At 54.7% G+C, this 15,515-nt stretch overlaps 1 protein-coding gene across 1 annotated transcript in view; it reads left to right on the top strand.

Moving 5' to 3' along the window:
* LOC136381375 (cadherin-23-like) overlaps positions 1-15,515 on the top strand; it is a 360,324-nt gene that overhangs the window by 290,803 nt on the left and 54,006 nt on the right. Inside the window, exon 14 of the mRNA XM_066350013.1 lies at positions 13,356-13,420. Coding sequence (XP_066206110.1) covers positions 13,356-13,420 — 65 coding nt within the window. The remainder of the gene's footprint in view (positions 1-13,355; positions 13,421-15,515) is intronic.

A 15,515-nucleotide genomic window follows, 5' to 3' on the forward strand; every position in this document is an offset into this window, starting at 1 on the left:
CCTAGGGGAGAGAGACTGTCATAGGGGAGAGAAGACTGTCCTAGGGGAGAGAAGACTGTCCTAGGGGAGAGAAGACTGTCCTAGGGAGAGAGACTGTCCTAGGGGAGAGAAGACTGTCCTAGGGGAGAGAGACTGTCCTAGGGGAGAGAAGACTGTCCTAGGGGAGAGAAGACTGTCCTAGGGGAGAGAGACTGTCCTAGGGGAGAGAGACTGTCCTAGGGGAGAGAGACTGTCCTAGGGGAGAGAGACTGTCCTAGGGGAGAGAGACTGTCCTAGGGGAGAGAAGACTGTCCTAGGGAGAGAGACTGTCCTAGGGGAGAGAAGACTGTCCTAGGGGAGAGAAGACTGTCCTAGGGGAGAGAGACTGTCCTAGGGGAGAGAAGACTGTCCTAGGGGAGAGAGACTGTCCTAGGGGACAGAAGACTGTCCTACGGGGGAGAGACTGTCCTAGGAGAGACTGTCCTAGGGGAGAGAGACTGTCCTGGGGGAGAGAGACTGTCCTAGGGGAGAGAAGACTGTCCTAGGGGAGAGACTGTCCTAGGGGAGAGAGACTGAGACTGTCCTAGGGGAGAGAAGACTGTCCTAGGGGAGAGAAGACTGTCCTAGGGGAGAGAGACTGTCCTAGGGGAGAGAAGACTGTCCTAGGGGAGAGACTGTCCTAGGGGAGAGAGACTGAGACTGTCCTAGGGGAGAGAAGACTGTCCTAGGGGAGAGAGACTGTCCTAGGGGAGAGAGACTGAGACTGTCCTAGGGGAGAGAAGACTGTCCTAGGGGAGAGAAGACTGTCCTAGGGGAGAGAGACTGTCCTAGGGGAGAGAAGACTGTCCTAGGGGAGAGAGACAGTCCTAGGGGACAGAAGACTGTCCTACGGGGGAGAGACTGTCCTAGGAGAGACTGTCCTAGGGGGGAGAGACTGTCCTAGGGGAGAGAGACTGTCCTAGGGGAGAGAGACAGTCCTAGGGGAGAGAGACTGTCCTAGGGGAGAGAGACTGTCCTAGGGGAGAGAGACTGTCCTAGGGGAGAGAAGACTGTCCTAGGGGAGAGAGACTGAGACTGTCCTAGGGCAGAGAGACTTTCCTAGGGAGAGAAGACTGTCCTAGGGGAGAGAGACAGTCCTAGGGGAGAGAGACTGTCCTAGGGGAGAGAGACAGTCCTAGGGGAGAGAGACTGTCCTAGGGAGAGAAGACTGTCCTAGGGGAGAGAGACTGTCCTAGGGGAGAGAGACTGTCCTAGGGGACAGAAGACTGTCCTAGGGGACAGAAGACTGTCCTAGGGGAGAGAAGACTGTCCTAGGGGAGAGAAGACTGTCCTAGGGGAGAGAGACTGTCCTAGGGAGAGAGACTGTCCTAGGGAGAGAGACTGTCCTAGGGAGAGAAGACTGTCCTAGGGGAGAGAGACTGTCCTAGGGGAGAGAGACTGTCCTAGGGGAGAGAGACTGTCCTAGGGAGAGAAGACTGTCCTAGGGGATAGAGACTGTCCTAGGGGAGAGAGACTGTCCTAGGGGAGAGAGACTGTCCTAGGGAGAGAAGACTGTCCTAGGGGATAGAGACTGTCCTAGGGGAGAGAGACTGTCCTAGGGGAGAGAGACTGTCTTAGGGGAGAGAAGACTGTCCTAGGGAGAGAGACTGTCCTAGGGGAGAGAAACTGTCCTAGGGGAGAGAGACTGTCCTAGGGGAGAGAGACTGTCCTAGGGGAGAGAGACTGTCCTAGGAGAGAGAGACTGTCCTAGGGGAGAGACTGTCCTAGGGGAGAGAGACTGTCCTAGGGGACAGAAGACTGTCCTAGGGGAGAGAGACTGTCCTAGGGGAGAGAGACTGTCCTAGGGGAGAGAGACTGTCCTAGGGGAGAGAAACTGTCCTAGGGGACAGAAGACTGTCCTAGGGGACAGAAGACTGTCCTAGGGGAGAGAAGACTGTCCTAGGGGAGAGAAGACTGTCCTAGGGAGAGAGACTGTCCTAGGGAGAGAAGACTGTCCTAGGGGAGAGAGACTGTCCTAGGGGAGAGAGACTGTCCTAGGGGAGAGAGACTGTCCTAGGGGAGAGAGACTGTCCTAGGGGAGAGAGACTGTCCTAGGGGAGAGAGACTGTCCTAGGAGAGAGAGACTGCCCTAGGGGAGAGAAGACTGTCCTAGGGGAGAGAAGACTGTCCTAGGGGAGAGAGACTGTCCTAGGGGAGAGAGACTGTCCTAGGGGAGAGAGACTGTCCTAGGGGAGAGAAGACTGTCCTAGGGGAGAGAGACTGTCCTAGGAGAGAGAGACTGTCCTAGGGGAGAGACTGTCCTAGGGGAGAGAGACTGTCCTAGGGGACAGAAGACTGTCCTAGGGGAGAGAGACTGTCCTAGGGGAGAGAGACTGTCCTAGGGGAGAGAGACTGTCCTAGGGGAGAGAAACTGTCCTAGGGGACAGAAGACTGTCCTAGGGAGAGAAGACTGTCCTAGGAGAGAGACTGTCCTAGGGGAGAGAAGACTGTCCTAGGGGAGAGAGACTGTCCTAGGGGAGAGAGACTGTCCTAGGGGAGAGAAACTGTCCTAGGGGACAGAAGACTGTCCTAGGGAGAGAAGACTGTCCTAGGGGAGAGAGACTGTCCTAGGGGAGAGAAGACTGTCCTAGGGGAGAGAGACTGTCCTAGGGGAGAGAAGACTGTCCTAGGGGAGAGAGACTGTCCTAGGGGAGAGAAGACTGTCCTAGGGGAGAGAGACTGTCCTAGGGGAGAGAGACTGTCCTAGGGGAGAGAGACTGTCCTAGGGGAGAGAGACTGTCCTAGGGGAGAGAAGACTGTCCTAGGGGAGAGAGACTGTCCTAGGGGAGAGAGACTGTCCTAGGGGAGAGAGACTGTCCTAGGGAGAGAAGACTGTCCTAGGGAGAGAAGACTGTCCTAGGGGAGAGAGACTGTCCTAGGGGAGAGAGACTGTCCTAGGGAGAGAGACTGTCCTAGGGGAGAGAGACTGTCCTAGGGGAGAGAGACTGTCCTAGGGGAGAGAGACTGTCCTAGGGAGAGAGACTGTCCTGGGGAGAGAAGACTGTCCTAGGGGAGAGAGACTGTCCTAGGGAGAGAAGACTGTCCTAGGGAGAGAAGACTGTCCTAGGGGAGAGAGACTGTCCTAGGGGAGAGAGACTGTCCTAGGGGAGAGAGACTGTCCTAGGGGAGAGAGACTGTCCTAGAGGAGAGAGACTGTCCTAGGGGAGAGAGACTGTCCTAGGGGAGAGAGACTGTCCTAGGGAGAGAGACTGTCCTAGGGGAGAGAGACTGTCCTAGGGGAGAGAAGACTGTCCTAGGGGGGAGAGACTGTCCTAGGGGAGAGAGACTGTCCTAGGGAGAGAGACTGTCCTAGGGAGAGAAGACTGTCCTAGGGAGAGAGACTGTCCTAGGGGAGAGAGACTGTCCTAGGGAGAGAGACTGTCCTAGGGGAGAGAAGACTGTCCTAGGGGAGAGAGACTGTCCTAGGGGAGAGAGACTGTCCTAGGGGAGAGAGACTGTCCTAGGGGAGAGAAACTGTCCTAGGGGAGAGAGACTGTCCTAGGGGAGAGAGACTGTCCTAGGGGAGAGAGACTGTCCTAGGGAGAGAGACTGTCCTAGGGGAGAGAGACTGTCCTAGGGGAGAGAGACTGTCCTAGGGGGAGAGACTGTCCTAGGGGAGAGAGACTGTCCTAGGGGAGAGAGACTGTCCTAGGGGAGAGAGACTGTCCTAGGGGAGAGAGACTGTCCTAGGGAGAGAGACTGTCCTAGGGGGAGAGACTGTCCTAGGGGAGAGAGACTGTCCTAGGGGAGAGAGACTGTCCTAGGGGAGAGAGACTGTCCTAGGGGAGAGAGACTGTCCTAGGGGAGAGAGACTGTCCTAGGGGAGAGAGACTGTCCGAGGGGAGAGACTGTCCTAGGGGAGAGAGACTGTCCTAGGGGAGAGAGACTGTCCTAGGGGAGAGAGACTGTCCTAGGGGAGAGAGACTGTCCTAGGGGAGAGAGACTGTCCTAGGGGAGAGAGACTGTCCTAGGGGAGAGAGACTGTCCTAGGGGAGAGAGACTGTCCTAGGGGAGAGAGACTGTCCTAGGGGAGAGAGACTGTCCTAGGGGAGAGAGACTGTCCTAGGGGAGAGAGACTGTCCTAGGGGAGAGAGACTGTCCTAGGGGAGAGAGACTGTCCTAGGGGAGAGAGACTGTCCTAGGGGAGAGAGACTGTCCTAGGGGAGAGAGACTGTCCTAGGGGAGAGACTGTCCTAGGGGAGAGAGACTGTCCTAGGGGAGAGAGACTGTCCTAGGGGAGAGACTGTCCTAGGGGAGAGAGACTGTCCTAGGGGAGAGAGACTGTCCTAGGGGAGAGAGACTGTCCTAGGGGAGAGAGACTGTCCTAGGGGAGAGAGACTGTCCTAGGGGAGAGAGACTGTCCTAGGGGAGAGAGACTGTCCTAGGGGAGAGAGACTGTCCTAGGGGAGAGAGACTGTCCTAGGGGAGAGAGACTGTCCTAGGGGAGAGAGACTGTCCTAGGGAGAGAGACTGTCCTAGGGGAGAGACTGTCCTAGGGGAGAGAAGACTGTCCTAGGGGAGAGAGACTGTCCTAGGGAGAGAGACTGTCCTAGGGGGGAGAGACTGTCCTAGGGGAGAGAGACTGTCCTGGGGGAGAGAGACTGTCCTAGGGGAGAGAGACAGTCCTAGGGGACAGAAGACTGTCCTACGGGGGAGAGACTGTCCTAGGGGAGAGAAGACTGTCCTAGGGGAGAGAGACTGTCCTAGGGGAGAGAAGACTGTCCTAGGGGAGAGACTGTCCTAGGGGAGAGAGACTGTCCTAGGGGAGAGAAGACTGTCCTAGGGGAGAGAGACTGTCCTAGGGGAGAGACTGAGACTGTCCTAGGGGAGAGAAGACTGTCCTAGGGGAGAGAGACTGTCCTAGGGAGAGAGACTGTCCTAGGGGAGAGAGACTGTCCTAGGGGAGAGAGACTGTCCTAGGGGAGAGAGACAGTCCTAGGGGACAGAAGACTGTCCTACGGGGGAGAGACTGTCCTAGGAGAGACTGTCCTAGGGGAGAGAGACTGTCCTGGGGGAGAGAGACTGTCCTAGGGGAGAGAGACTGAGACTGTCCTAGGGGAGAGACTGTCCTAGGGGAGAGAGACTGTCCTAGGGGAGAGAGACTGTCCTAGGGGAGAGAGACTGTCCTAGGGGAGAGAGACTGTCCTAGGGAGAGAGACTGTCCTAGGGGAGAGAGACTGTCCTAGGGGAGAGACTGTCCTAGGAGAGACTGTCCTAGGGGAGAGAGACTGTCCTAGGGGGAGAGACTGTCCTAGGGGAGAGAGACTGTCCTAGGGGAGAGAGACTGTCCTAGGGGAGAGAGACTGTCCTAGGGGAGAGAGACTGTCCTAGGGGAGAGAGACTGTCCTAGGGGAGAGAGACTGTCCTAGGGGAGAGAGACTGTCCTAGGGGAGAGAGACTGTCCTAGGGGAGAGAGACTGTCCTAGGGGAGAGAGACTGTCCTAGGGGAGAGAGACAGTCCTAGGGGAGAGAGACTGTCCTAGGGAGAGAGACTGTCCTAGGGAGAGAAGACTGTCCTAGGGGAGAGAGACTGTCCTAGGGGAGAGAGACTGTCCTAGGGGAGAGAAGACTGTCCTAGGGAGAGAGACTGTCCTAGGGAGAGAAGACTGTCCTAGGGGAGAGAGACTGTCCTAGGGAGAGAGACTGTCCTAGGGGAGAGAGACTGTCCTAGGGGAGAGAGACTGTCCTAGGGGAGAGAGACTGTCCTAGGGGAGAGAGACTGTCCTAGGGAGAGAGACTGTCCTAGGGAGAGAAGACTGTCCTAGGGGAGAGAGACTGTCCTAGGGAGAGAAGACTGTCCTAGGGGAGAGAGACTGTCCTAGGGGAGAGAGACTGTCCTAGGGAGAGAAGACTGTCCTAGGGGAGAGAGACTGTCCTAGGGGAGAGAGACTGTCCTAGGGGAGAGAGACTGTCCTAGGGGAGAGAGACTGTCCTAGGGGAGAGAGACTGTCCTAGGGGAGAGAGACTGTCCTAGGGGAGAGAGACTGTCCTAGGGGAGAGACTGTCCTAGAGGAGAGAGACTGTCCTAGGGGAGAGAGACTGTCCTAGGGGAGAGAGACTGTCCTAGGGGAGAGAGACTGTCCTAGGGAGAGAGACTGTCCTAGGGGAGAGAGACTGTCCTAGGGGAGAGAGACTGTCCTAGGGGAGAGAGACTGTCCTAGGGGAGAGAGACTGTCCTAGAGGAGAGAGACTGTCCTAGGGGAGAGACTGTCCTAGGGGAGAGAGACTGTCCTAGGGGAGAGAGACTGTCCTAGGGGAGAGAGACTGTCCTAGGGGAGAGACTGTCCTAGGGGAGAGAGACTGTCCTAGGGGAGAGAGACTGTCCTAGGGGAGAGAGACTGTCCTAGGGGAGAGAGACTGTCCTAGGGGAGAGAGACTGTCCTAGGGAGAGAGACTGTCCTAGGGAGAGAGACTGTCCTAGGGGAGAGAGACTGTCCTAGGGAGAGAGACTGTCCTAGGGGAGAGAGACTGTCCTAGGGGAGAGAGACTGTCCTAGGGAGAGAGACTGTCCTAGGGGAGAGAGACTGTCCTAGGGGAGAGAGACTGTCCTAGGGGAGAGAGACTGTCCTAGGGGAGAGAGACTGTCCTAGGGGAGAGAGACTGTCCTAGGGGAGAGAGACTGTCCTAGGGGAGAGAGACTGTCCTAGGGGAGAGAGACTGTCCTAGGGGAGAGACTGTCCTAGGGGAGAGAGACTGTCCTAGGGGAGAGAGACTGTCCTAGGGGAGAGAGACTGTCCTAGGGGAGAGACTGTCCTAGGGGAGAGACTGTCCTAGGGGAGAGAGACTGTCCTAGGGGAGAGAGACTGTCCTAGGGGAGAGACTGTCCTAGGGGAGAGACTGTCCTAGGGGAGAGAGACTGTCCTAGGGGAGAGAGACTGTCCTAGGGGAGAGACTGTCCTAGGGGAGAGAGACTGTCCTAGGGAGAGAGACTGTCCTAGGGAGAGAGACTGTCCTAGGGGAGAGACTGTCCTAGGGAGAGAGACTGTCCTAGGGGAGAGAGACTGTCCTAGGGGAGAGAGACTGTCCTAGGGAGAGAGACTGTCCTAGGGAGAGAGACTGTCCTAGGGGAGAGAGACTGTCCTAGGGGAGAGAGACTGTCCTAGGGGAGAGAGACTGTCCTAGGGGAGAGAGACTGTCCTAGGGGAGAGAGACTGTCCTAGGGGAGAGAGACTGTCCTAGGGGAGAGAAGACTGTCCTAGGGGAGAGAGACTGTCCTAGGGGAGAGAGACTGTCCTAGGGGAGAGAGACTGTCCTAGGGGAGAGAGACTGTCCTAGGGGAGAGAGACTGTCCTAGGGGAGAGAGACTGTCCTAGGGGAGAGAGACTGTCCTAGGGGAGAGAGACTGTCCTAGGGGAGAGAGACTGTCCTAGGGGAGAGAGACTGTCCTAGGGGAGAGAGACTGTCCTAGGGGAGAGAGACTGTCCTAGGGGAGAGAGACTGTCCTAGGGGAGAGAGACTGTCCTAGGGGAGAGAGACTGTCCTAGGGAGAGAGACTGTCCTAGGGGAGAGAGACTGTCCTAGGGGAGAGAGACTGTCCTAGGGGAGAGAGACTGTCCTAGGGGAGAGAGACTGTCCTAGGGGAGAGAGACTGTCCTAGGGGAGAGAGACTGTCCTAGGGGAGAGAGACTGTCCTAGGGGAGAGAGACTGTCCTAGGGGAGAGAGACTGTCCTAGGGGAGAGAGACTGTCCTAGGGGAGAGAGACTGTCCTAGGGGAGAGACTGTCCTAGGGGAGAGAGACTGTCCTAGGGGAGAGAGACTGTCCTAGGGGAGAGAGACTGTCCTAGGGGAGAGAGACTGTCCTAGGGGAGAGAGACTGTCCTAGGGGAGAGAGACTGTCCTAGGGGAGAGAGACTGTCCTAGGGGAGAGAGACTGTCCTAGGGGAGAGAGACTGTCCTAGGGGAGAGAGACTGTCCTAGGGGAGAGAGACTGTCCTAGGGAGAGAGACTGTCCTAGGGGAGAGAGACTGTCCTAGGGAGAGAGACTGTCCTAGGGAGAGAGACTGTCCTAGGGGAGAGAGACTGTCCTAGGGGAGAGAGACTGTCCTAGGGGAGAGAGACTGTCCTTGGGAGAGAGACTGTCCTAGGGAGAGAGACTGTCCTAGGGGAGAGAGACTGTCCTAGGGGAGAGAAGACTGTCCTAGGGAGAGAGACTGTCCTAGGGGAGAGAGACTGTCCTAGGGGAGAGAGACTGTCCTAGGGGAGAGAGACTGTCCTAGGGGAGAGAGACTGTCCTAGGGGAGAGAGACTGTCCTAGGGGAGAGAGACTGTCCTAGGGGAGAGAGACTGTCCTAGGGGAGAGAGACTGTCCTAGGGGAGAGAGACTGTCCTAGGGGAGAGAGACTGTCCTAGGGGAGAGAGACTGTCCTAGGGGAGAGAGACTGTCCTAGGGGAGAGAGACTGTCCTAGGGGAGAGAGACTGTCCTAGGGGAGAGAGACTGTCCTAGGGGAGAGAGACTGTCCTAGGGGAGAGAGACTGTCCTAGGGGAGAGAGACTGTCCTAGGGGAGAGAGACTGTCCTAGGGGAGAGAGACTGTCCTAGGGGAGAGAGACTGTCCTAGGGGAGAGAGACTGTCCTAGGGGAGAGAGACTGTCCTAGGGGAGAGAGACTGTCCTAGGGGAGAGAGACTGTCCTAGGGAGAGAGACTGTCCTAGGGAGAGAGACTGTCCTAGGGGAGAGAGACTGTCCTAGGGGAGAGAGACTGTCCTAGGGGAGAGAGACTGTCCTAGGGAGAGAGACTGTCCTAGGGGAGAGAGACTGTCCTAGGGGAGAGAGACTGTCCTAGGGGAGAGAGACTGTCCTAGGGGAGAGAGACTGTCCTAGGGGAGAGAGACTGTCCTAGGGGAGAGACTGTCCTAGGGGAGAGACTGTCCTAGGGGAGAGAGACTGTCCTAGGGGAGAGAGACTGTCCTAGGGGAGAGAGACTGTCCTAGGGGAGAGAGACTGTCCTAGGGGAGAGAGACTGTCCTAGGGGAGAGACTGTCCTAGGGGAGAGAGACTGTCCTAGGGGAGAGAGACTGTCCTAGGGGAGAGAGACTGTCCTAGGGGAGAGAGACTGTCCTAGGGGAGAGAGACTGTCCTAGGGAGAGAGACTGTCCTAGGGGAGAGAGACTGTCCTAGGGGAGAGAGACTGTCCTAGGGGAGAGAGACTGTCCTAGGGGAGAGAGACTGTCCTAGGGGAGAGAGACTGTCCTAGGGGAGAGAGACTGTCCTAGGGGAGAGAGACTGTCCTAGGGGAGAGAGACTGTCCTAGGGGAGAGAGACTGTCCTAGGGGAGAGAGACTGTCCTAGGGGAGAGAGACTGTCCTAGGGGAGAGAGACTGTCCTAGGGGAGAGAGACTGTCCTAGGGGAGAGAGACTGTCCTAGGGGAGAGAGACTGTCCTAGGGGAGAGAGACTGTCCTAGGGGAGAGAGACTGTCCTAGGGGAGAGAGACTGTCCTAGGGGAGAGAGACTGTCCTAGGGGAGAGAGACTGTCCTAGGGGAGAGAGACTGTCCTAGGGGAGAGACTGTCCTAGGGGAGAGACTGTCCTAGGGGAGAGAGACTGTCCTAGGGGAGAGAGACTGTCCTAGGGGAGAGAGACTGTCCTAGGGGAGAGAGACTGTCCTAGGGGAGAGAGACTGTCCTAGGGGAGAGAGACTGTCCTAGGGGAGAGAGACTGTCCTAGGGGAGAGACTGTCCTAGGGGAGAGAGACTGTCCTAGAGGAGAGAGACTGTCCTAGGGGAGAGAGACTGTCCTAGGGGAGAGAGACTGTCCTAGAGGAGAGAGACTGTCCTAGGGGAGAGAGACTGTCCTAGGGGAGAGAAGACTGTCCTAGGGGAGAGAAGACTGTCCTAGGGGAGAGAGACTGTCCTAGGGGAGAGAGACTGTCCTAGGGGAGAGAAGACTGTCCTAGGGGAGAGAAGACTGTCCTAGGGGAGAGAAGACTGTCCTAGGGGAGAGAAGACTGTCCTAGGGGAGAGAAGACTGTCCTAGGGGAGAGAGACTGTCCTAGGGGAGAGAAGACTGTCCTAGGGGAGAGAGACTGTCCTAGGGGAGAGAGACTGTCCTAGGGGAGAGAGACTGTCCTAGGGGAGAGAAGACTGTCCTAGGGGAGAGAGACTGTCCTAGGGGAGAGAAGACTGTCCTAGGGGAGAGAAGACTGTCCTAGGGAGAGAAGACTGTCCTAGGGGAGAGAAGACTGTCCTAGGGGAGAGAGACTGTCCTAGGGGAGAGAGACTGTCCTAGGGGAGAGAAGACTGTCCTAGGGGAGAGAGACTGTCCTAGGGGAGAGACTGTCCTAGGGGAGAGAGACTGTCCTAGGGGAGAGAGACTGTCCTAGCCTGTGCCCAGGGGCTCGACACTTCCTTTCTCTCAGCCTCAGTGCTCTAGGCCCCAGGTGAACATCTCTGTGCAGGGGGTTTCAGGAGGCCTTCCCACCCTGACAGTCTCATTGCAGTTCTGAAGGCCCCCAGGGTACAGAAGTGACTGTTCGGGGCAGGGAACCCGGCCCCGTGTGCCCAGGCCCCTCACTTCCCACACAGGCCGCCCTCTGTCTCCCCAGATTCCCTCTGTGCTCCTAGTTGCTCTCCTTGCCTTTTCCTGGTCCCCTTCTCTTCGCCCCTTCTGCTCCATTCCCTCTCTTTCCCTTTGAATCCTCTCTCTCCCTTGCCTTTGCCCCCATCTCTCCACCAACTCCCTTTCTTCTCTCTACCACCCCCTTTTTTCCTCTCCAGCATCCCCTTATTACTAGTATTCATTCATTCATTCATTCATTTCCCAAGCATTTGTGAAGCCCTGCTATGTGCCAGCCATTGTCCCTGCTGGGAATTGAGCCTGGCAGGTGTGGCCCTGACCTCCTGGCTTCCCCAAATGCTTTTCTTTGATAAATGAGGATGCTGAGGCCCCAGGGGTTGCTGTTTGGTTACAGAGTGACCTGGACTGTTGACACTGGCCTGGAACTGAGTTTTTTACAGCACAGTGACCCTTGCCCTGGGCTCCATGGTGTCTGGTCAGCTCTTCCCCAGACTAAGCTGCAGTTATTATAGTCTAATAATATCATATATGGTGAGGGTTGTATGTCAGTGGAACAAAAGAGAACTTTAGGGCTTCTCCCCTTCCCTTCTCTTCTAGTCCCTGAAGGGGAGGAGAGGGGAGGGTTTATTATGAGGAGCTTTGGACTCCTTTCTCCTGGAATAAACAATAACTTGCTTCTGAGAACAAGCTCTCCTCTTGGTTTAGAAGCAATAACACATGGGGACTAAGGGCAACATGGCCTGGGGTTCAGCTCCACCCCCTTTTTTAGCTGAGAAGCCTTGGGTGAGCCATTTACCCGCTCTGTGCCTCAGTTTCCCTGTTTGTCATAACAGTACCTACTTTTCAGGGTTGTTATGAAGATAAAATATATAATAAGTGTAAGACATCTGTAAGCCACAGTGTCTGGAGGCGTGGCCGGGGCGGGGGTGGGGCGTCCAGGAGTCAGTCCTGAGGCAGAAGGTGAGCTCCGGACTCGAAGCTTGGCATCTTCCTTTTCACATATCTGACGTGCATCCCCTGAGCACCTGTGATGTCCTCAGAGCCTGGCTGGGGCAACGGGAGGGACAGGGCTGCACAGTCTCCTGAACACAAACAGTGGGGACACTGAGTGGGAAGTGGGTACAAGAGACCACCCTTTCACAAGTATGCATATATCAAGTCATTACATCATGTACTTTAAATATTTTGTAATTTTTCAACCATACCTCAGCAAAGCTACAAAGTACAGTAAACAGGAAGAAATATTGACATATTTTAAGCCGCTGAACTTTATCTAATTATGATCCTACAGAGAAGCCCTGAGTGTAAAACAGGTGTAAATGGACCCCAAGGTCAACCCAAGGCCTTGCCCTCCTGGCATCTGGTGGCAGGCAGCAGCTTGCCCATCTCTAGGACAGTGGCCTAGGAAGGGAGGAAGTCACAGTGCCTGGCACAGAGTGTATGCTTAGTAAGTAACTATTAAATGAATGAGTGAACTATGGTATTTGGCCTGCACTGTGGACTGTCCCTGGCCAGGGACAATGCAGAAGCCAAAAAGACCCAACCGCAAACACCAAACTTCCTCTAGCATTGCCCCCGTCCTGGAGGGGAGCCGCACTCGGGGGCCTGAGGAAGGAACCTGAGGCTGAGAGCAGCAGCCCAGCTTCTGCCCCACCCTGTTTATAATGTCCAGGAGTGGTGACAGTTACGCTGGGCCTGTTTTCTGATCTTTGAGATGGGTGGAAATGTCTGTCTTCCTCATTGTGTTGTGACAATTGTGAGGGTAAAGTTAGGTAATGATAAACATGGATGGTCTTTGAACATGTAAACAGTATGACAGCACAGACTGGCGCTGGTCAACATTGCCATTGTCACCAGCACCAGGCACGCCTCTCTCCAGTCTCTTGACTACAAGTGACAGCCAACTTGAATCAGCCTGGGTAAAACAGGTCTCGTTGGACTCACAGACCGAGCGGAGATGGGGAGGAATGTCGGAGATGGGGAGGGATGTCGGCTTCGGGACTCTGGAGTGGCCGGGCTCAGCCCGCGTTCCAGCTCTCCGCTGGGGCACCTTTGTCCTCCCCACCCCTCCAACAGCTCCCAGTTCACTCTGTCCCAGCTTCGCTGCTTTGAAGGAAAACTTTTACCCCAGCAACCATAGATAGAATCCCAGCAAAGGATTCTGATAGCCCCAGCTGCAGTCCAGGGCCACTCCGGCCCAGTCCTTGCGGTCAGGGGCAGAGCCGGCGGCTCCCACTCAGACGTTTATTCAGGCAGAGAGGCGCCAGAGAAGATGGGAGGGATGGGCAGCAGGCTGTCTGTGCAGAAGAGCTTGCCAGTCAGCAGTCTGCCCTGTGCACGGGATGGGTTATTCCCGGGGTTCAAGAAGCAGAGGCACTAGAAATCCCCCCAAGGTGCCTCTTTCCATGGGTAGCACATCTGACTTGGAGTCTTTGGAGACTGGGGGGGAGAACCTGGGAGAATCCACCAGACACTGAACCTATCTTCACCTTCATTTGTGATATAGGTCATGACACCATGCTCCCAAAGATCTGCAGAGAATAAGCCTGACCAGCCTGTTATGAGTCCAGGAAGGGTGGTTTCACAGAGTTGGAGTTTTAGGTAAAAGATAGAGCTTCCAGTACCCTGCTGTCTCATATACATAAATTTACATAGCTATCTGTGAGTGGCAGCAACCATATTTAAGTTCCCTGCTCTTGGAAACTCGGCCTGGGCCGGAGGAGCTGTGTGGGGAACCAGGGGCTTGCTGTGGGCCTTTCCTGGTGAACTGGTGAGCCTCGGCTGGGTCTGGCAGTCACAACTTCTTGTTCTCACCTTTGCAGGCAACGGACAATGACGTGGGCACCTTCGGGGAAGTCAACTACTTCTTCAGCGACGACGCTGACCGGTGAGACCCTGTCCCAGCTTCGTCACAGTGGCTCTCTGCCACTCATGTGATAGGAAAACTTCTCAGTGCCTGCATGGCCAGGACACGGGCTGAGAGTGGGAGCCCAAGGGCACCATGGCTGGTTGGGGCCCTGATTGTGGGACAGTCTTGCTCAAGTCCCCTAACCTCTGTGCAGAGGCAGATTAAGGTCAGTTGTTGCCCCAGCCGCAGAAGAAAATATTGGGCCCCTAAAAAAAAGAGAGACAGGGAAAATAAAAATACACGTTAACCATATTTTTAAATAAATAAAAAATATTATGTGCTATTAATGTTAACATTGCATGTATGAAACCAAACTTGGTGTCATTAGAAAAAAGTGTCAAGTTGGGGTTTTGCGGGGCCCATCAGAAGTTGGGGTCCAGGGCGTGTGCCCCATGTGCCCGCCATTAAATCTGCCTCTGCCTCTGTGGGGCCTAGTTTCTTTGCCGTCAAGGATAGCGTTTGTAGCTTTGAAAGAACGTTGATGATAGCACAGCAGGGGCGGCAGCCAGCATTCTTGAAGCCCTTACCATGGGTCAGGCTCTTTGCTGACTGCTTTATATGCGTTATCTGGTATACTTCTCCAAACTGAATGCTGGAGGAACTCAGTGCTAGGCATTCTGGTCATCCCCACTTTACAGATGAAGAAATTGCAGCCCAGAGAGAGTCAGTCACTTGCTCAGAGTCACACGGCTGGTCAAGCACATAGCATGTAGGGCCAGGCCTCTGCATGTGGTCTTCACCACCAGGATGCATGGCCTCCAGCAGGGGCGGCTTTGAATGTGCTGCAGCCATTAGGCAGGCAGCATGCCTCACCACCTGGCATGCCTGTCACTCACCATGCTTCTGGGGCATCTCTCTCCCTTGTCTTCAGTTAAGCTGAGCCCAGGGGAAGTCCTCTCAGTTTTAACATGATCAGAAGCCACATGAACTTCAGAGGGCAGGTCTGCTTCTAAGTCTGCAGTGGCTGATGCATCTGGAAGCCCCACAGGATGGGTGCAGCCTGTGGCCATCAGATTGGATTACGGGACTGACTGTGTAAATGACTAGAAAGAGACAGATTAGTAGGTGAATTCAGCCATTCTCTGCCACTCTGGGCTGGGGCCTCAAAATGGGAGAAGGAATCTGCAGTGGGACAAATGCACAGGACACCGCAGACCCTCAGGAGGCCTGTGTTCATGTGGCTTTGTTCTGGTCATCTAGGGTTGCATTGTCTCTTCCCATGTTCCGGGCCAAGGGCTTTCCTGGTCTCAGAGCCAGGATCTTCGGGGCCTGGTGGCTGGCAGCTGTGGAACAGGCCAGGGCCCACGAATGTCAACTGACAACTAAGGGGGCACAATCCCACTGGACTTTGCTCTTCCCCAGGAAACGTTTGTTGGGCTTAGTCCCTTGAGCAGAAGATGAGGTCTGTATCCTGAGAGAGGACCAACCACACCTCCCCCTGTTGGATGCTTTGCTGCCTGCTTAAAACATTTTGGTGCAAAACCATCTGGATGGCAGAATTTGTTTTATTGCCCAGATATATGTGTGTTTTTTATTGAGATATAATTGGCCTGAACGTTATATTTGTTTCAGGTGCACAGCATAATGATTTCATACTTGCATGTATTGTGTAATGATTACCACAATAAATCTAGTTCACATTTGTCTCCATATGTAGTTATAAGTTATTTTTTTGTGGTGAGAACTTTTCAGATCTACTCTCTTAGCAACTTTTGAATATGCAGTACAGTATTATTAACTGCAGTCACCATGCTATACTTTACATCCCCATGTCTTACTTATCTTGTAACTGAAAGTTTGTGCCTTTTGACAGTGGTCCAGTTTTACTCTTTTGCAGGTGGCCGTCCAGTTTTTACAGCACTATTTATTAGAGACTGCCCTTTCCCCATTGTATATTCTTGATTACTCCTTTATCATAAATTAATCGACCACCTATGTGTGGATTTATTTCTGGACTCTATTCTGTTCCATTGATCTATGTGTCTGTTTTTATGCCAATACCATACTGTATTGATTACTATAACTTTGTAATAGAGTTTGATTCAGGAAGCATGTCTCCAGATTCATTGTTTTT

The sequence above is a fragment of the Saccopteryx leptura genome, chromosome 9, assembly GCF_036850995.1.
Source record: "Saccopteryx leptura isolate mSacLep1 chromosome 9, mSacLep1_pri_phased_curated, whole genome shotgun sequence".
In the NCBI taxonomy this organism is placed as follows: Eukaryota; Metazoa; Chordata; class Mammalia; order Chiroptera; family Emballonuridae; genus Saccopteryx; species Saccopteryx leptura.